Below are 27818 nucleotides of genomic sequence, written 5' to 3'. Positions count from 1 at the left end.
CTCGCGTACTGATGCAAGTGCTGCAAAGTTAAAAACAGTCCCTCTGTCCAATGACACTGTCGCCAGACGTATAAAGGACATTGCTAACATTAGATAAACTCAAAGACAAACGTTTTGCCTTACAATTTGATGACGCAATTGACAGCAACAAAGACTGTTTGTTTATTACTTATGTACGATTTGACATGACTAACCCTGTGTCAGGACCTGCTTTTTTGTAAAAAGGTCAGAGACAGAGCCGCAGCTGAAGGATGATTCAAAATGCTGGACTGCTTCCTGGCTGAGAATGGGCTAAAGTGGGAGAACTGCATTGGTATTTGCAGTGATGGTGCACAAAACATGGCAGGGATGAGAAAAGGACTCACCTAAAACTGAGTGGACACACTGTATTATACAAAGAGAAGCACTGGCATCAACCTCTGAATTAAGTGAAGTTATGACTGAAATTATAGGTGTAGACAATTTTATAAAGACCAGACCAATAAAAACAAGCGTGTTCTCTGCTGTCTGTGAGGAGATGGGAGCCGAACATCAAGCTGTGCTGTTTCACAGTGAAGCAAGGCAGCTGTCACCAGGAAAAGTCTTGTCCCGACTTTTTGAGCTCAGAGAGCAGATAAGAATGTTTTTGGAGCAGGAGCACAAGTGCAAAGTTGCAGAAAAATTTAGTGATGAGACCTTCTTGGCAAAACTGGCTGGCCTGAGTGGAAAGTTAAATGAACTAAATCTACAGCTTCAAGGGAAAGATAAAAACCTCCAAGGGACAAGATCAACTCTTTCACTCGAAAGCTTGCAACGCGAGGCAGGCGAGTTGATGAAGGAAACACAGATTCATTGAGAACCTGCATGAATTTGTTGAAACTACTGACTATGATGCCGCCTCAGTCACTCCATATATTAAGCAGCATATTCCATCATTGATGGGATACTTTAAAGAGTACTTCCATGAAAACAGTTCCCAGTATGACTGGGCGAGAGATCCTTTCAAAGCACCAGCTTCAACTGGTTTCAGCTTTGCAGAGGAGAACCAGTTCATTGACATGACATCTGACTCCACACTGAGACTGCAGTTCACATCACAGACACTGAGTGAATTCTGGTAGAGAAGCAGTATCCACTCTGAGGGCAGAAGGCTGTGGGCGTTCTTCTTCCTTTTGCAACGTCTTTGTGAGACTGCACTGAAGACAGGTCCCAGCTAAACACTGAGCAGGAGGTGAGAGCTGCAGGATCCTGCTTCAAACCCGCTTAGAAAAGATGTGCACTGCAAAACCTGCTCATTGTAGCCATTAATCCTGACTTTTGTTTTATTCATTTTTGTTTTTTGTAGGTTAAAGTGTTTAATATATTGTGCTCCTGATTTAATGTTGCTGATCAGTTTGAATTCATTATTATTATTATTATTTATTGAGTTTGATCAATTTTATTTTTCAAGTCGGTCAAAAAATGTTCAAAGTTTAAGTAAGGATTTAATTTCTTTTTTTATTTCAGGCAAATTGTTGCAATTTTTTCTCTTACACACTAAAAAACAATGTTAAAATTGTTTTTTAGTTAAAAAAGTTATTTTTTGTGGTAAGTTGATCTACAGTATATTTCTTTCTTTTTTGTCTTCTTTAATGTAAATAAGGATAAAGTGTTAAAGCGAGGTGTACATATAACAATTTTATAGACAAATGATACTATTTATAGTTGTGGGGGGCACAAAATGTTTTTTTCTTCCCGGGGGGGCATAAGAGAAGTCAGTGAGAAGCATTGGTTTTAGCTAATATGTTAAATATTGAGATTAAAATTAAATGAATAAAATATATTGTGTGAATATATAATTAGACTGAGATGTGAACACCATTAGTCTCAGTACTGCTCCCTGGTCAGTGAGCTGTGTATCGATGTGTTTGACAGTGGTGTGAGTATCCAGAGCCACCTCATGGTACAAAGTGCAGTATTTAGTGGGGTGTAGCTGCAAGGTCACAGATTGCAAGCAATTACAAACACCAGTTTGAGTTAATTTATCAGGAATATTTTATAGTGATCTACAAGGAAAATAACTGTTACGTCATTAATGTGCAGGCTTTTGTATAGTACTGAATCACAAGCTCATAACAGGTTTTTAAAGCTCAATCATTAAAGTCAGTTTTGAGCAAAACAGTGAAGTAAAATGTGTAATATTTCCTGTGATATATACTGAACACTGAGTTTCTGAAAACATTTTGTTGCTCTTGATTCCATGAGAGCAGCGATTCCGTCTTCAGTCTACAGACAGTGTAACCCAGCGTCTTCATTGTGGTTGCAGTCATTAACACCGATTTTACCTTGAGGGCAATCAAAGATATTGTCCTCGGCTCCTGTGCACCGCAGCTCGTCCAGCCAGATCTTGCCAGACCCTACAGAAGGAAAGAAGTGTTAGAGCAGACTGGTGTTGTGCTGTTTTTCTCTGACCCAGTGTTTTAGGCTTATGAACTATGAGTTTTTGTGAGTGGGCTCTTTTTTATTTGACAGATTTTTATCAGCCAAAATAAAGGCTTACTTTCGTTTTCTTCACTTTGTCTCTGTGCATCTTCATAAAGGTTCTTTATCTTGTGATACTATGACATAAACCACCTGCTTGCATTGACAGTCCCTATGTTTACTTTTTTAATATACTTTTAGTTCCTATAAATTCTGTGCTACACTTACAACCTGTGCACACATTTTACATTCACCTGGAATTAGATGTGGCTTTATGAATTTATGTTACATTTTATGAGATTTCCTACTATTTGACCATAAAAAGTCAACATCTTATTATTTAATTTCTTTGAAATTTGGGAATAGCATTTTAAATAAATTACATAAATAAATAAATAAATAAAATAAGGTTCTAGCAGTAAGATTGAGATTCATTGAAAACAGATGACAGAGTGGGCTTGGTACCTGGGGCGGCAATAAAGGTGGAATGGACAGTCTGGAAGCCCAGCATCTTACAGATCACCAAGCCATCCACACGGTCAAATCTGTCATCACACACAGTGCCCCAGATATTGTTGTGCTTCACTTCCACTCGTCCTTGGTTTTTTCCTGGCACAAGACGCACAGTCACTGTGGTGGACAAAGTTGAGGTGACAAGATTAACAGTGGGTTTTTGTTGTTGCTGGAATCATTGTTGTTATGAAAGAGATCAGGATGGTTAACAATGGTAAAAATGTCCCTGTGAGACATTTAGTTGGTTTGCATTTCATAAATGACAAATCTGGAAATGCTAACTGACAAACACGCTGCATTTTCTGTGACTACTTCACAAAAAGCCAACTTGTGTTCTGGCGATTAAATATTTCTGCTGTGAGATTTACTTACCTGGATGACTGAGCATGCATCAAGATATTTCTGCTGTGATATAGCAGCCATACTTGTTGAATCACTATGTGCTGCATGCTATTTTCATCAGTACAAATCTAATAACAAAACACTCTAAGGCTTTTATTTTCTCTCTGTCAAAAATGGTTAATGTCCCTTTAGACATTAGAATACCTTTAATACATTTTTTAATGTTTAACATCTGAGGTTTCTGAAGCTATCGCTGCTCTCAGGTCAGCATGAAGTGCACTTACACTCTGTTCCCATCTCTCCCTTCTCTCCTTTGGTACCTGGTGGCCCAGGAAGACCTGTGGAGAAAAGATTAAAGCTGACATATGAAATTACAGTAGGCCCATAATTTATTAGACAAAGACATATTTCTCCCAGTTTTGCTTTTGTACACCACTACAATAGATTTTATATCACGATGAATATTTGACTGCAGTGCAGACTTGCAACTTAAATTCAAAAGGTTTTACAAATCTTTGCATTATACACTGTCCCCTACAGAAAACAGCTGAAGTGCATGATGACAGAAAACAAACATCTACAACATCTAAGTCAACAAGGTGTCAGTCATGGACCCAAATGTAGCTATCACAAACAGACTGAAGCTTATACATAATTTTATTAAGGAAGATCTACAATCAAACATCTGTCTGCTTCCTGGGCGCTTGGCGCCTAATTTGTGCTTTCATCACTTCCACTTTCCCACACTTTCAAGCTCATTGCTGACATCACAGCTCTAGTTCAGTCATATTTCTGCCTGCCTTCTTCAAGCCAATCAGCCTCCAATCTGCTTACTGGTCATCTGTCATTATGTTCAATTCATTATAAAGATCTTTGTTTACTGAACTGGCTCTCACATTAAACTTCCCTGTATGAGATATCTCTTATAGATGTTGCCTAGTGGAACTTTTCTAACAAAACCAGCTCTTTTTGTGGAATATGTAACCCCCAGAAAAAGTAAGGAAAAACTAAGCTTCCAGTGTGTGAGAGAAACAAGACTCCAAGTCATATTTTCTCCATCTTTTATGGAAGCCCGTTTCCACTACAAAAAAAAATAATAACACGTATCCATAACTCGAAATTTTGAGCTACTTTCTTTAAATTTCGACTTATTAACTTGAAATTTCAAGAAACATAGCTCGAAATTTCAAGTTACTTTTCTCAAAACTTTGAGTTAGCTCTGCCAATCAGTAATCAACGTGAATGAGGTCACTTTCTTGTTACCGGGAAGCATATGGCGCAGACTAACGCGCAAAACCGGATCGCAACAAATTGGCGCTTTAGCGAGTGCGTTTGCTGATAGTAACACCATGTGATTCAGCCAATAACACAAGGATTTTATCATTTTTGAAGCCAAGCTGAAAATACTCAGCAATCTGTGCATTCATGACTGGATGTAATACCGGTAGCTTACCTGAGGGCTTCAGCTTCCGGGTAACAAGGAAATGACGTCATTCACGTAGATTACTGATTGGCAGCGCTAACTCGAAATTTTGAGTTAACAAGTCGAAATTTTGAGAAAATAAGTCGAAGTTTTGAGTTATGGATCCTTTTTTTAGTCGTGGAAACCGGCTTGTTGATTAAATGTGCTTACCTTGTGTTCCATTGTAACCACTTGGCCCTCTAGGACCTGTCGTGAAAATGACAAAATGAAATCTCATGAAAGAGAAAAACACAAACAGCACAAACATATAAGAATATGGATTGGTATGGGTTTAACAAATACTGTTTTAAAACACTGTTTCACATTAGTCACACTGTACACACACGGTATTCACAGCACTTCACTTGTTCCACATTGTGTCATGTCAGAGACTTTTTCCAAAATAGCGTGAATTCATTTTTCGCCTGATCATTCTTCACAGTTTCCCACAATGACAAAGTTTAAAAAAAGTCTGAAAGTTTCAAATTCTCACAAATTTATTAAAAATAAAGACATAACAAAACATATGTATTAACGCTGAAAACTGACCTCAGGTGCATCCTGTTTCCCCTGATAATTTGTCAGCTGTTACAACTTGAAAGTTTTAAATTTAGTTGGTTGGACATGATTGGGAAAAGTACATGTCTGTCTAAGGTCCCACAGTTGACAGTGCAGGTTAGAGTGCAAACCAAGCCATGAAGTCCAAGCACTTGTCTGTAGACCTCTGAGACAGGATTGTGTCGAGGCACAGATCTGGGAACGAGTACGGAAGAATTTCTGCACCACGGAAGGTCCCAGTGAGAACAGTGGTCTCGATCATCCATAAAGACTTTTGCAACCACCATGACTCTTCTCAGAGCTGGAATCCTGATCAGTCTGAGTAATTGGGATTGGTGGGCCTTAGTCAGGGACAACACAATGGCCAAGAAGCCAATGATCACTTTACCAAACATCATGTGATGGTATTTCTGCAGCAGGAACTGGGACACTAGTCATGGTCAAGGGAAAGATGAATGCAGTGATGGACACATTCATGATGAAAACCAGCTTCAGTGCACTCTGGACCTTGACTTAGTCAAAGGTCTCCCAACAAAACAACGGCCTCCACACGGCCAAGATAACAAAGGAGTGGCTTCAGGACCACCTGTGAACGTCCTTGAGTGACTCAGCCAGAGCCCAGACTTGAACCCACTGAATATCTCTGGAGAGATCTGATAATAGCTGTGCACTAACACTTCCCATCATGCCCAGTAGAGCCCGAGAGGATCTACTAAGAAGACTGGGAGAAACTGCCCAAAAAAGTGTGCCAAGCATGAAGCATTATACTTAAAAGACTTGCGACAGTTCTGCCAAAGTTACACCAGAAAATGTATTCAGCAAAGGCTGTGAATGTTTATGCACGTGTTATATTTTTGTTTTTTATTTTTAATAAATTTGCAAGAATTGCAAGAAAACTTTTGTCACTTTGTCTTATTGGGTATTGAGTGTAGAACTTTGAGGTGAAAATGAATTTAATTCATTATGGAATAAGGCAATAACTTGTCAAAATACAGCACAAGTGACACGCTGTGATTATTTTTTTGATACTTTGATTAGTTGATTAGAATGGTTTATTTGAAGAGTTTCAGTCAGGTTTCAGAGCTCATCACAGCACAGAAACAGCTTTAGTGAAGGTTACAAATGATCTTCTTATGGCCTCTGACAGTGGACTCATCTCTGTGCTTGTCCTGCTAGACCTCAGTGCAGCGTTCCATACTGTCGACCATAATATCCTATTAGAGCGATTAGAACATGCTGCAGGTATTACAGGTACTGCACTGCAGTGGTTTGTATCATATCTATCTAATAGACTCCAGTTTGTAAGATAAGATAAGATAAGCTAAGATAACCTTTATTAGTCCCACACGTGGGAAATTTGTTTTGTCACAGCAGGAAGTGGACAGTGCAAAAGTTATGAGGCAAAAATTAGAATACAATAAGAATAAATACAGTACACAACTGTACAGAATAGAATAAAATAAAATAAAATACTATATACAACTGAGTAAAAATACAACGATGACAGAAAGGATTATTGCACTTAGTATTATTGCATATGTATGGATGTGTGTGCTTGATCAGTTAAAGTGTTTATTATGGAGTCTGACAGCAGTGGGGAGGAAAGACCTGCGAAATCTCTCCGTCCCACACCGTGGGTGCCGCAGTCTCCCACTGAAGGAGCTGCTCAGTGCTGTCACAGTCTGCTGCATGGGGTGGGAGATGTTGTCCATCAGGGATGACAGCTTAGCCACCATTCTCCTGTCACTCACCACCTCCACTGGGTCCAGAGGGCATCCTAGAACAGAGCTGGCCCTTCGGATCACCCTGTTCAGTCTCTTCCTGTCCCCAGCAGAGATGCTGCCGCCCCAGCAGACCACGCCATAAAAGATAGCAGAAGCCACAACAGAGTCATAGAAGGTCTTCAGGAGTGGGCCCTCCACTCCAAACGACCTGAGTCTCCGCAGCAGGTACAGCCTGCTCTGCCCTTTCCTGTAGAGGGCGTCTGAGTTATGAGTCCAGTCCAGTCTATTGTTCAGATGAACACCAAGGTACCTGTAGCTGTCCACAGCCTCAATGTCCATACCTTGGATGTTCAGTGGTTGCAGTGGAGAATGCTTGTGCCTGCGGAAGTCTACCACCAGTTCCTTGGTTTTACTGGTGTTGATCTGGAGGTAGTTCAGCTGGCACCAGTCCACAAAGTCTTGGGTCAGACCTCTGTACTCTTTGTCGTCCCCATCAGTGATGAGGCCGACTATTGCAGAGTCATCAGAGAACTTCTGCAGGAAGCACTGGGTGGAATTGTGGGAGAAGTCTGCAGTGTAGATGGTGAAGAGGAACGGAGCCAGAACCGTTCCCTGTGGGGCCCCCGTACTGCAGACGACCCTGTCCGACACACAGCCCTGAGTCCTCACATACTGTGGTCGGTCGGTGAGGTAGTCCAGGATCCAGGTAGTGAGGTGATGGTCCACTCCAGAGTTCACCAGCTTGTCCTTTAGAACCGAGGGAAGAATGGTGTTGAAGGCACTGGAGAAATCAAAGAACATGATTCTCACAGTGCTTCCAGCGGTCTCCAGGTGTGCATGTAAATGGAGAGTCCTCTTCACACACTGAGGTTAATTATGGAGTTCCACAGGGTTCAGTGCTAGGACCAATTCTGTTTACATTATACATGCTTCCCTTAGGCAGCATCATTAGAAGACATAACATACATTTACACTGCTATGCCGATGACACCCAGCTCTATCTGTCCATGAAGCCAGATAACACACACCAATTAGTTAAACTGCAGGAATGTCTTAAAGACATAAAGACCTGGATGGCCGCTAACTTTCTGCTTCTTAATTCAGATCAAACTGAGGTTATTGTACTCGGCCCTGAAAAGCTTAGAAATATGGTATCTAACCAGATTCTTACTCTGGATGGCATTACCTTGGCCTCCAGTAACACTGTGAGGAACCTTGGAGTCATTTTTGACCAGGACATGTCCTTCAAAGCACATATTAAACAAATATGTAAGACTGCTTTCTTCCATTTGCGCAACATCTCTAAAATTAGGAATATCCTGTCTCAGAGTGACGCTGAAAAACTAGTTCATGCATTTATTACTTCCAGGCTGGACGACTGTAATTCATTATTATCAGGAAGTCCTAGAAACTCCCTGAAAAGCCTTCAGCTGATCCAAAATGCTGCAGCAAGAGTCCTGACAGGGACTAGAAAGGGAGAGCATATTTCCCCTGTTTTGGCTTCCTGTTAAATCCAGAATTGAATTCAAAATCCTGCTGCTCACATACAAGGTCTTAAATAATCAGGCCCCATCTTATCTTAATGACCTTGTAGTACCATATCACCCTATTAGAGCACTTTGCTCTCGCTCTGCAGGCCTACTTGTTGTTCCTAGAGTATTTAAAAGTAGAATGGGAGGCAGAGCCTTCAGTTTTCAGGCCCCTCTTCTGTGGAACCAGCTTCCAGTTTGGATTCAGGAGACAGACACTATCTCTACTTTCAAGATTAGGCTTCAAACTTTCCTTTTTGCTAAAGCATATAGTTAGGGCTGGACCAGGTGATCCTGAATCCTCCCTTAGTTATGCTGCAATAGACGTAGGCTGCCGGGGGATTCCCATGATGCATTGAGTTTTTCCTTTCCAGCCACCTTTCTCACTCACTATGTGTTAACAGACCTCTCTGCATTGAATCATATCTGTTATTAACCTCTGTCTCTCTTCCACAGCATGTCTTTATCCTGTCTTCCTTCTCTCACCCCAACCGGTCGCAGCAGATGGCCCCGCCCCTCCCTGAGCCTGGTTCTGCTGGAGGTTTCTTCCTGTTAAAAGGGAGTTTTTCCTTCCCTCTGTCGCCAAAGTGCTTGCTCATAGGGGGTCATATGATTGTTGGGTTTTCCTCTGTATCTATGAAGCGCCTTGAGGCGACTTTTGTTGTGATTTGGCGCTATATAAATAAAATTGAATTGAATTGAATTGAATAGTCAGTAAGACTAAAACAATGACGTATACAGTAAATGCAAAGTATTTCCATTTTCAAATAAGGTTTGCTGTGACCTACAAAGAAAAGAAGAGAGATGAAGTCCAAATTGCCCTCAGTGTATCCACCAGTGTTCTGAGTGCTCAGTTAGGCTAGAAAAGCCTTAAATAATTTTCAGTCCGTTTATTTCTGGATTTGTGTACACATTCAGTTTTGTGTACACATTCAGTTTTGTGTACACATTCAGTTTTGTGTATACATTCAGTTTTGTGTACACATTCAGTTTTGTGTATACATTCAGTTTTGTGTACACATTCAGTTTTGTGTATACGTTCAAGACAATATATTTCTGAAGGTGGTATTGACATAAAATTCTCACCAGAGAATCAGTAACAACAGTAACAACCCATCCTATCCATACATGCACAGAAATCAAACCATATGTGTCCATAAATTATGTGTAATAATGAGAATTGACACAGGGAGAAAGTATTGAACGGATTAACAAAGGGAGGTGCATAAAGGCATGTAAAGTCATAACAGACATCTTGCAAAACTGCAGGATTGATCACTCTGTGAGCCAAATTCACCAAATCAGCTCCATCTCTGTGTGCTTCAGGACCAGTTTCCCATCAAAAATCTCTATTATCTGCCTTATTTACTTGTTTATTACGCACCAGTTGTGTACAGTGCTGCTGGCTGCTGTTTTTCTGTTTTCCTAAAATGACTTCTGACAAGAAAGCCTCATTCCTGCTATTCACTACAAAAAAATTTAACCTTTTATTGGTAGTGAATTATGCCAAATTGCTAAACGCATAGCTATGTTTCTAATAAAACCTCTGTAACTTTGTGAAAAACAAGGTTTCTGATTTTCACTTTCTAATATAAATATTTATTTTGTTTCTTTTTCTTTATCATGTAGAAAAACTGTTAAATATGAAACTTCTTTACACTGACAGAAAGGGGAGATTCACCGGTCCGACCGCTTAGATGGGTCGTACGTGGCCTGCAATGTAAAATGAGTTCGACAGCCCTGGCCTAGGCGGTGGCACCATATCTGCCATTAGTGATTGGGATGAAAACCAGGGATCCATTGTCAGCCCCTACGCTGGTGCAGTCGGTCACCCAGGACCGGAATATATCTAGGGACAATGCTGGAATATCTAGGAAGCATATCCTCGGCTTGTGGCCTTCATCAGGGTCCTGATGAAGGCCACAAGCCGAAACATCTATTATTAAAGTTGTTCATCTTCCCTCAAGTGTTGCTGGAGTTTCTGCTTTGTGAATTCTTTTATCCTCTCCATGCACCTTGGAAGCAGGTGAAGTTGTGCCAGAAAATTATTTTTGCCTTAAAGAAAACTTTGACATATTTAAACGATGTCTTCTCTGTGCGGTTAATGAATGGTGAAATAAAAAATGTCATATAGTCTTTTACAAGTCAACAAGTGCAGAGAAAGAGGATGATTGGTCGCCCTAGTGTATAATCTGCTTCAGTTTGAATTTGAGTGAATCCTCAACACGGCTGCAATGAATTTAACCAAAAACCTTACCTGGACTGCCAGGGTCACCTTTCTCTCCCTTTGCACCTGGTCCTTGATCCCCAGGTGGACCCCTAGGACCTGCATTTGTAAAGACAACAATGGTGATTTTAAAATGTCTGTTTAACTTTTATGGGAGCAAATTTTAACTCGTAAATGTAAATTAACAAAAGACAGACATCCCAACCAGTTTCCTCTTATCTAAGGGTGACATTTGTAGTCACCTTTCAGAAGAACACCAAAGCCGTGAAACATCCAAATAACACAAACTTACATACATTGTTTCAGCTGACGATCTTAGCAGCTGCTCACAATGAATAGCCTTTCTGCAGGACAGGTTTATGGCCAGATGAGACAAAAACTGAACCATCTGGCCTCTGTTACATGCAATGGGGATGTGCAGGTGAGGTGCTGTTTCTCTTCCTCTGCTGCTCATTTTTCCCAGCCTGCACCTGGACTCACTGAGCAGTTAGCCATAAAACATTATAAAGTCTGTTTGAGGTCCACTTGCAATTTTCTCTGCTCTCTAGAGTCTGAGATTCTGCTGAGCAGAATGGAAAGACACAGTCGTTTTGACAGTTTCGGGAACAGTGTAGATGTTTTTTTGCTGCTACTAGTGAAGGCTGGCCGGCCACAGAAGTGCGTCTGGTTGTTGGTTGTGTTGTTTTTTCCTTTAGACAGGTTAGTTTGTGTTGTGACTTTTCTCTTTCTGTTCTCTTATTGATATAATGATCTTGTCTGCATTCAGGGTCCAATCCCGCCCTGACTGTTCATGACAGTTAGGGCTTTTAAAATGAAGCATATTATTTATACCTTGATGATGGTGATAACATCTGGCTCTGGAGCTGTTTGGTTGCCAGTGGTACCGGTACATTGCACAAAGTTGTTAGAATAATGAAGAACCACAATGATTTCCAAATTCTTCAACATAACCTCCAATCTAAGCTAGACGGTTAAAACTTGTTGTGTTTTCCGGTACATTTGCATAATGACTGAAGCTGGTACCACTGACTAACAATGGATGTCAGTTTCAAGTACCTTGGTGTCACAGAGGGAAACCAAACTGCTCGGAAAGTCTCAACCACAAAATACCTGCAGAGCGTAAGAAACATCCTGAGGAGTCAGCTGAATGGGAAGAACAAGTAGAGGAAGAAGGCTGTAGGGATCGATGTAGTGATACCAAGTGGTAGCAACACCAGGAAGAAGGAATGTGAGAAGCTCGAGGAATACCGAGAGCTCACAGAGGAGCCAGAGAAGAAGTGGAAGGTGAAGGCTGCCTTCCAGTCGAGAAAGGTTGGACTGAGAGAATGAAGCCCTCCCTGCTCGCCTCTTATTAAAGTCTGAGAGGGTAAAAAGACATCTGGCCTTTTAAGTTTAAAGTGATACAGAGTGCTAAACAAAGTTCATGTGTGCAAATTGAAGCTATAGTCAAAGATATAAGGAAGAGGAAGGAAGGCTCTTTTTATTATAAATTGTTTGAAGTGAGTTTGACTCTGGCCGTCGTTTTAGAGAACCTGTGAGGAAGAACAAGAGACTCCAGGTTTCTTTTATCCCAACTGCAACCCGTCTCCTTAATGGCAAATAACTGTCTTGTGGCTTTTTATCATTGTTTTGTTTATTCTTATTGCTTCCCCTTGTGGGACAATAAAGTATTGAATTGAATATGTCTAATTAACATGCTGAATGAGATATGCAGTTTGAGTAATAAAAATAATTCTAATGTCTAGACTTTGTGTGTGTGTAGACATGCTGTTGCTCTCCTTGTGTCTCATCGTTTGCCTCCCTGTGTCATGGTCCTGGGTCATTTTGACCCAGTGTTCTTAGTTTTCCTGTGGTTTTGTATTTTGTTCCTTATGTTCATTGGATTGTTTGGTTTGGTATTTGGATCCCCCCTGTGTCCATGCTGTTATTGTGGTGTTTGTTCTGGTACCGTGTTCCCGTCCTTTGTGTTCTGTGTTCTCCTCATCCCCCCATATTCATCCTTGTTCTCTGCCTCTCTCTCTGTGCCCATCTCTGTGTACTGTGTTGTGTTCAAGGTCCACATCTTGGTGTCAGTATTTTCAGGTTCGTGTCCTCCCCGCTCTGTCACGAGTAATTGTCCTCAGCTGCGTTCCCCGTGTGTTCCCACTTCCCTCATTACCTTCTGTGTATTTATGTCAGAGTGTCCCTTTGTTCCGTGTTGCGTCATCCCTCTAGGTTGTGTGCATTTACCGTGTCTTCCCAGCGCCTCAGCTTTAGTTGCTCCCAGTATAGTTGACTTCTTATGTTCCTGTTAATAAAGACCTGCCTTTGAGTTCATCCCCGTGTGTCTAGAGCCGTGCATTTTGGGTCCTCTCTTGCCTTCACACAGCCGCCGCATGACACCCTGCTTGTTTATCTCCATTGCTGTATCCGGCTGTATGTCTTAAGTCTCAGTGTTTCCTGTTCATTCTCTCGTCCTGTGTTCAGTGTGCTAAGTTTTGCTTCCCCTGTCTCATCACATCTTGTTCACTCCAGCTGTTTCCACTTCCCTCGTCATCCCTCAGCGTATTTATTGTCTCTCCCTCAGTCTGTAAATCTTCTGTCCTCCCTCGTGTCTCCATGTCCTCTCAGTCTTTCCATGTGTTTCAGGTATTTTGTATTTAGTTTTTTTATGGTTGGCTCTTCGTTTAATTTTGTTTCTCTGTTTTGTTCTTGTTCATTATCAGCCACAATAAACGGCTCGTTTTTTTCCAGAAGCTCAAACATACATTTGTGCTTCTGAACTGGCTAAATACAAGACTGTGCATGAGGATTATGTATATGAAACTACTTTTTGAAAGACTCCCTCAGACTATTCATTTATTCATGACCTGCATTCTCTGAGACTGTTTTTGTGCTCAAAGATGAATTCTCATGCTTCTCATTCAGAAAGGGTTTATGAAGCAGCACAGCCTGAAACGATCATTGGTGTAAGTCAGTCAGTTAAGGCAGAGATGGGTTGTGCACCCACACCTGCTCCTAGGGTGGCCAAGGTCCCCCCATTCCCTGCAGCTGTACTAGTTTCTCGGGGGACACTGGCTAGGACCCAGCTGGCACCAGCTCCTGCTTCGAGGGCAGCTGGGCTCCTGCCTACCCCTGCACCCATACCAGTGCCTCAGGTTTGGGAGGCTGGGGCTCAGCCAATCGCGTTTCCTGGTCTCAAATCAGTTAGGGCCCTGCTGGTTTCCGCTCCAGTACCTGGTTCTCAGGTAGAGACAGCGGGTGCCAGATCATTGCTGATGCCACTCCAAGGTAAGGGCAGCCATGACCCAGCCTGCTCCTGCATCCGTTCCTACTCCTTGGGTGGGAGTGTCTGGTGTCTGGTCTGCCCCGGCACCCATTCTCGTTCCCAAGGTGCTAAAATATTGTCGCCAACAGTACTGAATGTTGCACTGGGGTCGTGCTTTGATCTGTGAGATGATATCTCCAGTCTCCCCAGTACAGAAGCTGGTTGTAAAGGATGCACTGAAGCAACTTTGATAAGATTTCAGAGAATGTGAGCAGCTCTTACTATAGCTGCCACAGGGTGGACTGTATAGGCATATTAAACTCTACCATTTTCCAGTACCTGGCTCTCCTTGTTCTCCTTTGTCTCCCCTTTCACCCTTTGGTCCTGGAAGGCCGTTATCTCCATGGTCTCCTGGAAAGAAACATACCGGTATGTGATGGATTATAATATCTGATGACGCAAGCATGCAGAAAAAAAGCACACACGGCCAGTGCAGTTAGAAGATGACCACAAGACAAACCAATTTTATTACCGACTTTTACTCCACATCATATTTTTATAAAATGCATAAAATTTTGATTATAAAAAAGAAAGTGAAAATGTAAAGAACATTGCAGTTCTACACAGGACTTGTATTGTTGTTGTAGAAGTTGTGATCAGTTGGAATATCTTGTTAATTCTTTCTATTGTGAACTATTTTTAGTGTTGTTTTTCTATATTATTTATTATATTTACATACCAATATGCTATAAGCTATTCTATAAAAAAAAAATACTATAAAATTCCGTTTTTTGAAAAATAAAAATACAAACTTGTTCCCTAAAAAAGTAATTTCATTTAAAGGCGATTTTCTAATTTTGGCACATTTTATATCAACGTAAAAGTAGAAAAATCTATTTCCTAGATAATCAAGTTGTTTCCACAACATATGATGATAGTTTGCAAAATCCATGAACTGCCAAAGTTAATGACTGAATAATCTTTCAAATACTTAATAAATTTAACGTCTATTTTTTATTTTTGTTGACTGTATTACGGAAGAAACTTGTGCTGTAGAAGCTATGCAGATGCTACACATCAGGAAAACAAAGTCACCTCACCATGGTTTTCTGTTGAACCGATTTAAAATAGTAAGTTTGTGCTTGATATTAGTAACATGGTTTATTCAGCAAAATATACACTGTACCTAGACATTAGTGTTTAGATCAGTTATATTAACCCTGTAGTTTCACCACAGAAGTAAAAGAGCTGATATCTTTTTTTAAGTTTACATCGATCACAAAATCGAGTGGGAGTTAGCGACTTCCACTTGGTCAAACAGCTGAACTCTCGTCTTGTCTCTCTATTCAGGAGATTCAACTTCACCGTAACTTATTGGTTGGGTATTAGAAATTGAAAAACGAATGCTCTGTCTGTGCAACTTTCTACCTCAGAAACAGCATGTCGAGAAAGGTGGGATCGACAGAGTCTGAATTTGCCGGCTTAGCTCATATTAAATTGGAGAGAGGTGATACCATCCAGCCTTTTATGTTTACAGTGATGCAAAGTGCTATGATAGTTTATCTGTATGTGCTTTTGCTAATAGTAAATCATTTTTATTCTTAATGAAAGATGTAATCAAAGTATAAGTCTAATTATCATGAAGAACTGCAGTTTGAGCAATAATGATTCCTGATATTCTGGTCTTTTCCTGTAATTTAATGCGCATGCTTGTATGTACTTCTGTGTTGTCTTACAGTTTGGTTTTGTGTTTTTCTCATTTTTGCCATGTTAGATTACAAAATCAAGAGGATTTGGATTTCCACTGATTTCTGCAGGAAGACAACTTCCAAGGACTTGGCTGGATTACATCAACACAGAACAGAAATACTTTTCTTCAGCCTGAATTCTGCCCATTCTCTCCTCAACCTCTCTCCTCTCAAAATCAGCATTAGCTGAGTTGTGGACATTCTATTTTTCACCTTGTGAAACTGTAAAGGTAAAAGCCTGTTTATTATTGACATCAAATCACTCAGATGTCATAATAGCATTAAAAATGAACTCTGTAGTTTTTCAGGCTTAATCAGAGGCCAACCTGGCAACCAAATCTTCAGAGGATGCATGATCGACATCTGGAGGACTGCGAAGCTGTTAGCGCTTGATCACAAGAGATTTCAAACCACAGGAAAGTCACTGGGGTTATTAGAGGCAAGTAAACACACAGCACGTACATGCTATTGCTGTTTACTGTGGCTTAACCTGTCAAGGACAAAAATGTAAAAAAAATTCAAGCCTTGAAATCATAGCTTTCCTACTTTTTCTACAGTATGGAGTGACAGGTTGGTGAGTAGCACTGTTGCCTCAGAGCAAGAGTTCGAATCCACCAATTGGGCTTTCTGTGCATGTTTGCATGTTGTCCCTGCGTTTGTGGCCCTTTAGGTACATGCAGTTAGTAGGGTTAGGGTAAGGATGCTAAATGGTCCATAGGTGTGAATGGTTGTCTGTGGTCTCCTTGCTATAATAAAGCAATTGAATCACGTGGAAATTCATTGCATGATCATTTTTTTATGTTCATTCAAAGGTTGTTTTTTTTCTTTTCTTGAGTATAGGATCAGAGACTCCGACCTTTTAAACCGAGAGCAGGTTCCAGACCTTCCTGACACAGGGGTGCCTGATTGAGATCCACAAAAGCACATCAGCTAATGGGGCCAAAATGTCAGTAACGATGTACTTTGTATGTTATTATCACAACTTTCTTTCTCCAGATTTGACCAATCTCAGAAATGAACATGGAGGAAGATTTCATCAAGATGTAAAAGTAATAGAAACCAATATATGAGCACAGGGCTGGAGACAATTACATTTTGATATAGGTCCCGGTAGGTTTAGATATCTTTTTTCCCAATAAATGAAATTGCAATTTAAAACCTGCATTTCCTGTTCACTCAGGTTATCTTTGTCTAAAATGATGTGATGATTTGAAACATCGGAAACAAGTGAGTGCAACAGAAATACAAAAAGGTAAGAAATCAGGGAGCTGTCAAATACTTTGTCACCGCACAGAACGTGACTATTTTACACTAGCATCCCCAGGCTTCTACCTTTCTACCTATAAAACCCGAGAGCAGCCAAATGGCTGGTAGGCTTTTAGCTAAGCTTTAGCTTCAGCCAAGTGGAAGCTAAATTGGCTGTATCAAGCATGCACCGGGACGAAGGAAAGACGGGTGGACTTCCTGGTGGCGCTTGCAACAGAGTTGGCTCACTCTCATGTAGCTGCGAAGAAGGCAAGAAAAGAACAGTTGCTTCGGACACAACCCTCCACACCTAGCCCTGGAAAAAGAGCCATGTGTCAGGTCAAACACAAATGCAAGAACAATCATGCCACTGTGCGATGTGTTCACTGCAACAGATACACATGTGGTAAATGCAGACTACAGATACCATGGCAGTGCCAGGATTGTGAGTGATTGCTGAAAATGTTGAATTGTACTCACTCACTTTTTATTATTATTTGTAAATATGTGTACAAATGGTTGGTTTTTTGTACTGTTTTTATCAATAAATCTCAGCAACAAAGGACATACACCCATGTGTGTTGATTTCTCCCTAAGATGGCAAACTGAAACACTCCAAGTTGGTGACTTTTGGAGATTTATTTCCCTGGATGATTGAGAATGCATCAAGATGAAACACAAAAGGAAGTGCACAGCTTTTAGCAGCTCCCCCACGCCCTCAATCACACACCCCCACTCCCCTCCCTCCAGAATTCCCAGGTAACAACCTAATATACATATGAATGACTAGCCAATTTAGCTTCCACTTGGCTGAAGCTAAAGCTTAGCTAAAAGCCATTTGGCTGCTCTCTGGGTTTTAAAGGTAGAGAAAAGCCAAATGGCAGTCCGTGGGGGTTTAAGTGTTTAGGTGACGGAACTTGTTTTTCATTCATCTCTGTGGACGTCTGAAGCACTTCAATAACAGGTAAATCTTGGGTATAAGTGCACTACACTTAAAACACTTCTTTTTACAGCACTCGCTTTACATCCTTTTTAATCATCCTTAATAAGATTCACTAATTAAAATTTTCAGTGCAGTAAAAAAGAAACATATTGACGCTTTAACCCCACAACTGGTCACAGCAGCTGCCTGAGAAGGCTTCATCTTCTCTCTGTACACCGATGCAAACTGTTTCTTCATCTTTTATCTTTCTCTAATATTCTACAGTCTTTACATAATGAAATGCACTGAGATAACGGCAATGAATTAAGAAAAAAAATGAATTAAATTGATGATTAACTGAGAATTATTATGTGAGGACTCGGGAAAATGAAGATGTTAGTGAATCAACAATCTGTCCTTAGTGTCCTTGTCTAGAGCCGACAAATAACCACAAAAAACCAACTAAATGTAATTATCATAAAATATAAGTTTGATCAAAGACTTTTTTTAGCAGAGAGCTTGAGGGCACGCAGAGTTTTATCTATTGGGAAATATATGCATTAGAGCTGGTTAATTTGTCAGTGTGAGTAAAAGTCCAGCCCTGATAGAGATTTCATGCAGCAAATGTCAGTGCACTACATTGTGAAGCTATGTGAAATAACGGCTGCAGCTCATCCATCAACCAGGTCTCATCATCCATCTGACAGGAGATGATGCGTCATCAATGCTGGGATCATTGCCAGAGCAGCAGCTGAAAGCTAATGTATTCTGCTGCACACGACCCCACAGCATCTTCTAATGAATGAAGTTTTTACAGTTGAAACTTTTCTTGTTCTTTACCAAAGCAGGTTTTAGACTAAACACTGTAAAAATAAATACAGATGTGATGCTGCTTTTCTGAATGATTCTGTCATCAGCTCGTTCCATTTGGCCTTGGCTACTGCTTTAAACTTACTGAATATGACATTTCACATTGGCAGATTTATGTCACATTGTTAATATAAATACATCAATTACAGCTTCTGTAACTTTGACCTCACCTTTGCTGCCTTTTTCTCCTCGGTTACCTGGATGTCCATTGGTGCCTGGAGGACCTGGGGGTCCTGAGAACACATACGTAAATACATTGCTATGCTTGATAAACTTTAGAAAGTATTTTATTACACTATGTGTTATGATGCATCTGATTACACCTGAGGTATTGTTGTTCCGGGACAATCAGTCACATTGATTAGTTTCAAGCTTGTTCTGTTGTCAAAGCTTTGCAACTTAGGAAACATTCATCCTATTTTTTCATTCCTCCTTTGCAAAGTGTACTATAAATGCTCTATAGGCCAGCATCAACACCACATATGAGCTGGTGGAGGGAGGCATGGGGTCTGGGACTGGCGTTCCAGCCAGGGCTGGTGGGCTGCTCTGCTGCTGCATGGACCAGGGCTGTGTGGTGGTCTCTACCCCATCTCATGGGTCTGTGAGTGGATTGCCCCTCTGGAGGCATTGGTGTCTGGACTTGGGAGTATAGTGTGTGTATGGGGAGTGTGAGTGTGTGTGTACTGCATTCATCTCTGAGTGTCTCCATGTTGGGCAAGTGTGAGAGTGTTTATATGTGTGCATGAGGATGGGCATGTATGCTTGTGTGTGCCTGTTTTCCTTACTAATCCAACTCTTTTAGAACATCTCAGGCTCCCCCAGGTGTGGGGGCCTATTTCTCCACGCCACAGTCCCTGCCAGTGGCTGGTGTCCCCACCTGGCAGAGCAATGATGGTTCTGGATGTCAGAGGCTGAGTATTCAGTTGTGTACTGGTTCCCTATTCAGCGGCTGCTTGGCAGGACCTGGCCCCCCTGACTCTGTCGGGCCCCTGCTGGAGTGTGGGGGGCCCTTGGGTCTCAGTGGAGGATGAGGCAAGAGAGAGACCTCACAGCCCAGAGAGTGTCTGTCTCACTCATCCAAACTGGCAGCTGGTCCATAATACAGGGGTCTGATAGCTGAAGGCTCTGCCTTCTATTCTACTTTTAGAAACTTGGCAGAGCAATGATGGTTCTGGATGTCAGAGGCTGAGTATTCAGTTGTGTACTGGTTCCCTATTCAGCGGCTGCTTGGCAGGACCTGGCCCCCCTGACTCTGTCGGGCCCCTGCTGGAGTGTGGGGGGCCCTTGGGTCTCGGTGGAGGATGAGGCGAGAGAGAGACCTCACAGCCCAGAGAGTGTCTGTCTCACTCATCCAAACTGGCAGCTGGTCCATAATACAGGGGTCTGATAGCTGAAGGCTCTGCCTTCTATTCTACTTTTAGAAACTTACTATAAATTCTTATGGCGTGGCCTCGTTATTCATTTTGCATGTGAAGATGAAGACTTTAGATTCAAGTCCAAATTAAAGAGAGAAATATTGTCTCTCTTTCTAGTTCCAGTTAATATTCTTGCTGTAGCATTCAGGATCAACTGAAGGCTTTTCAGGAGCTTTTAGAGTGACCCGATAATTATTTATCACAATAGAAGCACTACCTGTGTGGCATCACTCTGAGTCCGGATGTTTCTAATTTTACCAAACAAATGAAGGCAACCCTATATATTTGTTTAATGTGCATGCTAAAGGATAAATCTTGGTTAGAAATTCCTCATTAAATTCCTCACAGTCTTAGCTACGTAGTGCAATCTAAAGTAAATTCTTGGTTAAACACCACATTTCTAAAATTTGTAGGACAGAGTACAATAACCTCAGTGTTGTCTAAACAACAATGATGTGGATCTAAAGCTTGAAATCAGACAATGCCCTTTGTGATAGTTGTTGTTTTACCCTGTTGTTGTGTACATAAACACATGCACAGACCTGGCTTCAAGCTGATGACTGTTAGTTTGCCTTCCAGGTTATGGGTGGTGGTATTGAGCAGGCTCAGGTCGGTCTTCAGTTTGTCCAGCTGACCTTCCTCGCCACACAGGCCTTTAATCTGGTAAAATATGTGACTGTGATGTTAAACTGTAAAAACATGGAAACACTTTTTTAAAGGAATTATTATAGATGAATAAGCTTTGTGTATAAGGTACTCCTGCTCAGATTAGTGCTCAGGGATTTTAGAAGGCTGACATGTATTGTTGTTGAATTTGTGTTCAATTCATGCACAAACACAAAGCGATTGGAGTACACTTATTTACAAATGCATTCATCCAAATCTATAGAAATACAAATCAGTACTCAGCTCCCGATTGGGGAAAACTATGGTTGCACATCCACATATTATATTTTAACTAATCTCTGTATGATCTGAATATTGATATAGTCCAGGTAATGTGGAATAACACTGAGATTAATGTTAGCTTTATTTTGATGAGCACACCATCCATCAATCACCTGCAAAGACAGACTGTGAAAGAAGGAATGGGGGGCAAACGTTCCAAAGACAGAAGTGTAAGACACCAAGTGTAGTGGTACAGGCCAGCTACACAGAAAGTACACCTGTAGTGTGTAAATGCAAGAAAGTAAAAAACTGCTTTTTGGAGGATGTTTTTGTGTAAAGCTGACTAAGCCTTGTGCAATGTTAAGGCAATATTAAAATATTAGTAGATAGAGATATTTTTTATTTTCCTGTATTCCTGTTTTCTGTTGCCTACGTTGTGGGATTCAACAGATGGGGGAACCCTAAAGACAGCTGGAATGGCTCAGTGTGGAGAAACGAATCACAACTCACAAGAATTTCTAGAATACATCTGCGGGTCCAGTAGATTTTCTTGATGTACAAGCTGTGATAAGCTGATCTGGGCTACTGCTTTTAGGTTTACTGCTCTTTGTGGATTTACACAACTCAATTCACCAAGATGTCAGCAGATGTTTGATGATTTGCCACGACTGATCACAGTTTTAAAAATGTGCTCCACTTTCTTTCCCACCTTAACTATATTGACCATATTATGTGTTGTCATCCATGTATAAATTTTGCCATGATGGAGGGTCCTCTACACTCCTGTGCAGAGAATAACACATATGTATTCATATGTGTTATTGTTTTAAACTTAATTATTAACATTTTGTGTTTAAGTGTTTCCAGTTCATTACAGACTTCCTGGTGCTTCTTTTAATCAGGTATCATGACCATAGTGTTAAATTCCTGCTTATTACACAGAAACCGCCACAGGTGTTTCCAGGTCGTCATTACGATTCTTTAAGTGTGCTTTAAAAGGTTATTACATAGTTATAAATGTGTTATTAGATAGAAACAAGTGGTTTTGCATCTGTTTCCTTCTTATTACATGGAAACTACCTGAGATATTTCCAGGTAATAACCACACTTCTTTAAGTTAGCTTTAACGGGTTATTAATGTGTTATTAAATGGAAACAGGCGGTTTGGCATTTTGTTTCCTGCTTTTTATATAGAAACTACCACTGGTAATTGAGTGGTAATAACTTAGAAATTACCACATTATTACACTCTTATTTTGTCCTTGTTACCCTTCTATTACTGCTTTATTACCTAGCTCTATTTCCACATTATTACACCCAATTTTTGGGTTTCTTATTATCCTATTACATAAATTTCAGGGTAATAATACTCAACTGTAACCATTGTTGCTACCTCGATATTACTTGGACATTACATGGTTATTACTTTGGATATTAAAACTTAGAAATACTACATTATTACCCTCTTGTTTCCCCCTTGTTACCCTACTGTTACCCCTTTATTACCGAGCTGTATTATAATATAAATATAATCTAAGCTTTGGAAGCGCTCATCTCAGAGAAGAGAAAGGAACAAACAACTTATTACCTGATGTCCAGCCATATCTTACCATCTATCTATGTGGCTTTTCCACATACGTGATTCAAAAGAAATGTTGTTTCTTGAATCATGACATCATTATATTTTCTCATTCATTGTATTGGTTATATTCTCATCAGTATTAAGCATAATTAAACTGTCATTAAAATCACATCTGACTTATGGTTCTCTGTTCAACCCTTAGTACCATTTCTCTTTTCCAGAATCTTTCAGAACATAATTTTGGGCTGGCAGCACATTTCTTATCTTTCACATCTCTGCAGCCACACACAGATACTCATCTACTGAGGCTGCAGCTGGATCATGTCTATGCACACAAAAATCCAGACATCTGAATAATTTTCATTACCCAGCTCATGTCTCAGCTAACATATTAATCAGACTTATACTTTGATTTATATCTTTGATTAAGAATAAAGATGATTCACTATAAGCAAAGCACATAGATAAGCTCTGTTATAGAGTTGTTATGACTATGATACTTGTCGTTGGCTCGCTGTGTGTGTGAGACAGGCGTGTGGAGAGGGGCACGGCTGCCCATCATCATGCATGATTTTGGCTTCTGTCTGGACAAACTGCCATACAGGCCATTTTGGAATACTTTCCGGATGCGCTGTATATTCAGTGATGGACTGCTTCTTAAATAGTACCTTTCTACATAAGCTCAGCACTTAAAACGCTTCCCACTGTAAGTCTCATTCACCAAATAACACACATTCCCATTGCACCTTTATGTATGCCCAAACTCTTTGTGTCACATTCACACGCTCACATGCCAGTGAGTACATCAACGGCAATTTAGGGATCAACATATTGCCCAAGAACATGGGGCAGTGATTGATCCGCTCTACCAGAGCAACACAGGAAAGATCAAGTCAGCCATGGGTCAATCCTACAATCTTCAATATCCATTGTGTCATTGGCCCCGTGTCACATTATATGTACACGAGAAGAGTACCTGGCTCTCCAGCGTCCATAGGTGGTGTCTCAGGTTCTTGGTTTCTTGACTGTTGTTTTGTATGAGAGTTTGGAAGCTTTCATAACCATGAGAAACATCATTGGACGTTTGCCCCTCTGATCTGGGCCGAGCCAGTGAAGCCTCCAGTGTGAAAACTGGAACCAAGAGAAAATGAACAAATATGTTTCACTATACTTTCTTCCCATGTATGTTAATGGGTAACACATCATAATAATGTCACCCTAAACTTACTAACCTGCTTTACTAAGGTATTAGTAAGTGCTTCATCACTTATAAACCATTACTCCTCATTAAATACAAATATAAAAATTCTTGATTAAGATGCTTATTTATAATTATTTATTTATAACATGGTCATTGTGTCATTTATAAAGTCTAAATAACTGATTAACAAAGTATTTAGATGTCTGCTGTCCAGAGAGATGGAGCAGGGATCGAGAATGAAAAATGATTTGAATAATAAAATTTATTCTAATGTTTGGATTCTGTGTGCATTGAAGTGATGGCAGATTAGTATCTGTGTGTTTCTATCTGTTGTTTTGTAGTGTGCAGATAGAAAAAGGAGATTTTGTGTCAGGAGTAACTGTGCTGGAAGTGTTTGTAGGGTCTACAGTATCGAGTGCTTTGAGGCAACTGTTGTTGCGATTTGTTGCTGTATAAATTAAACTAAATTGAACCTTGTCGCCATGGTGTTTGTTGATATGGTAGCATCACTGAACTTTTAAATAATGTAGTTTATTTCTGTCTTTGCTCATAAGTTATTTCATTCTACAGATGAGATGGTATGCAGCTGTACCTTTATAAAGAAGAAAAGCATTAAGGACTGTCTGCAGGATGAGGTAAATAACTATGACATGAAAACACCGTAGTTTCCTGGGCCTGGATGACTTCAGATCTGAAACACAAACAGGGTTATGTGATCAATCTCTTGGACCAAGATTACTTCTTCAAATTGTCACTTCCGGACACACAAATTCAGCTATTTATTCAGCTATTACAAATATTTGTCTACATTTACCAAGCAAAAAGCAAGAAACCATATATATATATATGCATATATATACATATATATACAAGTGAATCACTAACATTTAACCAAATGTTTTCAAGTTGTTCTGCAAATAAATCAGTCAAGCAATAAATAAATAAACAAAATAATGCCAGTATATACATTGCACAAACCAAATACAGGAACTTATCACTTTGCTTTCAGTGCTTCCAAGGATAATACACAGTTTCTATTTCTAGGCTGTCATCAAAGCAGGAGGTTGTATTCAGGCATTTAGTACTCAAATTACTACTACTGAGTACAAATGTTGAGTTTGAGAAAAGCAGGAGAAAGAGAGAAAGAAAGAGATAATTTAGTATTTAGTATTTATTTATTTATTTATTGTCATTGTCAGAGAACAATGAAATTGCATTTGGGGCTTCCGTACAACCCGTAAATAAAATAATGAAGAAAATAATAAATACCCCTTAAAACCCAAGTGTACCCAATACCACCAAAAGTGCAAAAATGTAGGAGCCCCGGGCCGCTGCGTCTGTGCGCGCCGCCATCTTGGTAGTCCTGATGCGAGTTTCCTGCTGCTTGCTTTTTTTATGCATGTTTAAAACATCAGTATTTTAAAAGCTCTGTTGATTGTACCATAAGATGCTTTTCCATAGTTGGCATATGAGGAGCTGTTTTGAGTGAATTTTCATTCATGTCATTTTCTTTATTTCGTTTTTTAAATTTGAATCGAGGAAAACCTCTTAATGAGCAAACCTGCTGTCACTGAAAGAAAATATGAAACACTGCCACCACCTGCTGGTAAAGGTTGCCATTTCACTCTGTCCCAGGTTTAAGAATGACAGCCACTGTAGTACTGACAGTACTTTAAATCAGCGGGTACTGGGCTGTGAGTCATTTGTCACCAGGCTGCGAGAGTTGAGTGAAATTTATGGTTTTTGGGGTTTTAATCATTAACTCGGTTTCCCTGGGTCTTTTCCCGTGTTGTAGTTGTGTGTCTTATTTTGAAAGAAATATTTCCACGTTACCATAGCGACCAGAGGGCATTAAGGGGCAGAGAGGAGGATGTTACTCTCAATGTTGTTTTCAGGAGGACGCTGCTAATAAAATTACACAATTACACAATTTGCGTTTATTATTATATTTACAAAATACCACAGTTTTTGTCTCGGTCCTATCATTTTATTTTGTTGTATTTATCTGCGACACCTTAAAGGCCGGTCCGTGAATATATTGTTTGACATTAAACCGGTCCGTGGAACAAAAAAGGTTGGGGACCGGTGCTTTAAAACATAAGTACATATGTATGTAATAAATAATAATAATAATGGATACTTTATTGATCCCCATGGGGAAATTACTCAGTGAAGCAGTGGGCAGCCCACTAAGCAGGCGCCCGGGGAGCAGTGTGTAGTGTAGATAATGACATTAGACTGATTTTTGATTTAGAGTGGGTGTAAAATGGGTTTTGTTGCAGTTTTCAAACTGTAAATTGTAAATTTTAACTGTTATTGATCCTTTTATCTTTGTCTTAAAGTGTATATTTATTTCTCTTCTTATATTTATTGTTTGTCTTTTGCACTGAGTGGAACCGGAGCCTCGCCTCGTTTCTCTATATCCTGTACTGTATATAGTAGAGATGACAATAAAGTTTACTTACTAGCACTAGAAGCAACAGAATCGTACATTTGTCACTGCAGTCCCCAGAATTCATTCAAATTGAATCAAATCATTTTCCTCTTGCCAGTATTCAGGTTACTTCTGTGTTTTTCAGAGTCCCACAGTTGTTTTTTAGATGATTTGTTTGCTCTTGTACTTTCCTGTAAGTTATTCTTTGAACTGCTCTATATTCAGTTAAGCCATTATGTCGTTCCTTTTTGTTTCAGGAGTCTTAATAAACTCTCTTCCAAGACAAAAAACTCAATATTGTTTTGTCTGTTGTCAACAGCAGTTTTTGTTTGTTTGTTTTTTTACCCGCTCAGGCAGCTGGCGTAAAAAACTTAAGGAAGCTGATTTTTTTGTTTTTGTCATCAAGTCTAATAAAGCCTGTGCCACTTAACTCCACTGTTCATGTTTTTATTCAGTCAAAACTTTTCTTTGGTCGCATCGAGGCTGAAATTGGTTTTCACGATGGTTCAGTGTTTCTTACTTTACGAGAAATTTTTGGTTACTATAGCAAATTGAAAAATTATTTTTTGTTAAATGATACTATAATGTTTCCAGTGAGGTTTTTTTCAGGAGCAGCTTGTATATGGATTATTCAAAAGTTACAACCTACCAGCAAGAAAATAATATCTCTTAATTGGCATTTCCAGCTTTAGAGACTGTTGATGGCCAGTTAAGGATTATGGATAAGTTTAGGCACATTTTCAGAAACAACAGCACCAAAGGTTTGGAATTAAAAAGTAAAACAATCAGGGATTTAGGCCTTCACGTTCATTCTAACATGATAAATGTTACAGATAACTATTTTCCAAATCTCAACACAGTTTCTATGAAAGAAGTAACACTCACTGTCTTAGCACTTACCATCAGGCTGAAGGCTGTAGAGATCACTCCTGCTGAGTGACATGTCAAACAGTGGGTTACTCTGAGTGTATGTGACCTCATTCCTTGTCCTGTTCATTGCCGTCTCCATTCTTCCTAAAGCCCCAAATCACCTTCACGTCCTACTTGGGAGCCTCTTTTAACATATGCAGTAGGTAAAAGATGACACTTCTTCCCCAGATTGCAACAGAAGCTCTGTACCAAAGAGCTCACATGAGAACCGACTAAAAGAGAGGAAGTAAAAGTATCTGATTTGTTGCTGAGTTGACTAAAATATTGCAGCTGACATTTATTTAGTGTTACTGCTAAACCAAAATGAGGAAGCTGGTTAGGTCTTACAAAACCATAACGGAAGTTGCAATTTTCTTGTCCAAGTTCTTTTACCACTTTTACTCTTTTACAATGCAAAAAAGCTCGGAAAGTTATGAAAATATTGGTTTGCAATAACGTACATACCCTACAGCAACAAGGTCTTAATACCCAGCCAATCACATAAAGTTTTATTTTGTCCTCTGGCTTTGAGTTCCTGTGTACAATGTTTACATTACCCTGAG

At 40.0% G+C, this 27818-nt stretch overlaps 1 protein-coding gene across 1 annotated transcript; it reads right to left on the bottom strand.

The window, feature by feature from the left end:
* Positions 1-1985: 1985 nt before the first annotated feature.
* On the bottom strand, positions 1986-27471 carry marco (macrophage receptor with collagenous structure). The gene is made up of 11 exons (XM_026145302.1): positions 27247-27471; positions 24505-24603; positions 23688-23842; positions 20784-20901; positions 18997-19059; positions 14381-14452; positions 10825-10893; positions 4928-4963; positions 3579-3632; positions 2905-3069; positions 1986-2375 (listed from the first exon to the last, which is right to left on the bottom strand). Exons 1-11 carry the CDS (start codon positions 27353-27355, stop codon positions 2245-2247), a joined length of 1071 nt encoding a protein of 356 aa, XP_026001087.1. The 5' UTR covers positions 27356-27471; the 3' UTR covers positions 1986-2244.
* Positions 27472-27818: the final 347 nt, after the last annotated feature.

The sequence above is a fragment of the Astatotilapia calliptera genome, chromosome 16 (assembly GCF_900246225.1).
Source record: "Astatotilapia calliptera chromosome 16, fAstCal1.2, whole genome shotgun sequence".
Taxonomy (NCBI): Eukaryota; Metazoa; Chordata; class Actinopteri; order Cichliformes; family Cichlidae; genus Astatotilapia; species Astatotilapia calliptera.
This window is presented reverse-complemented; position numbering and strand designations above follow the sequence as displayed.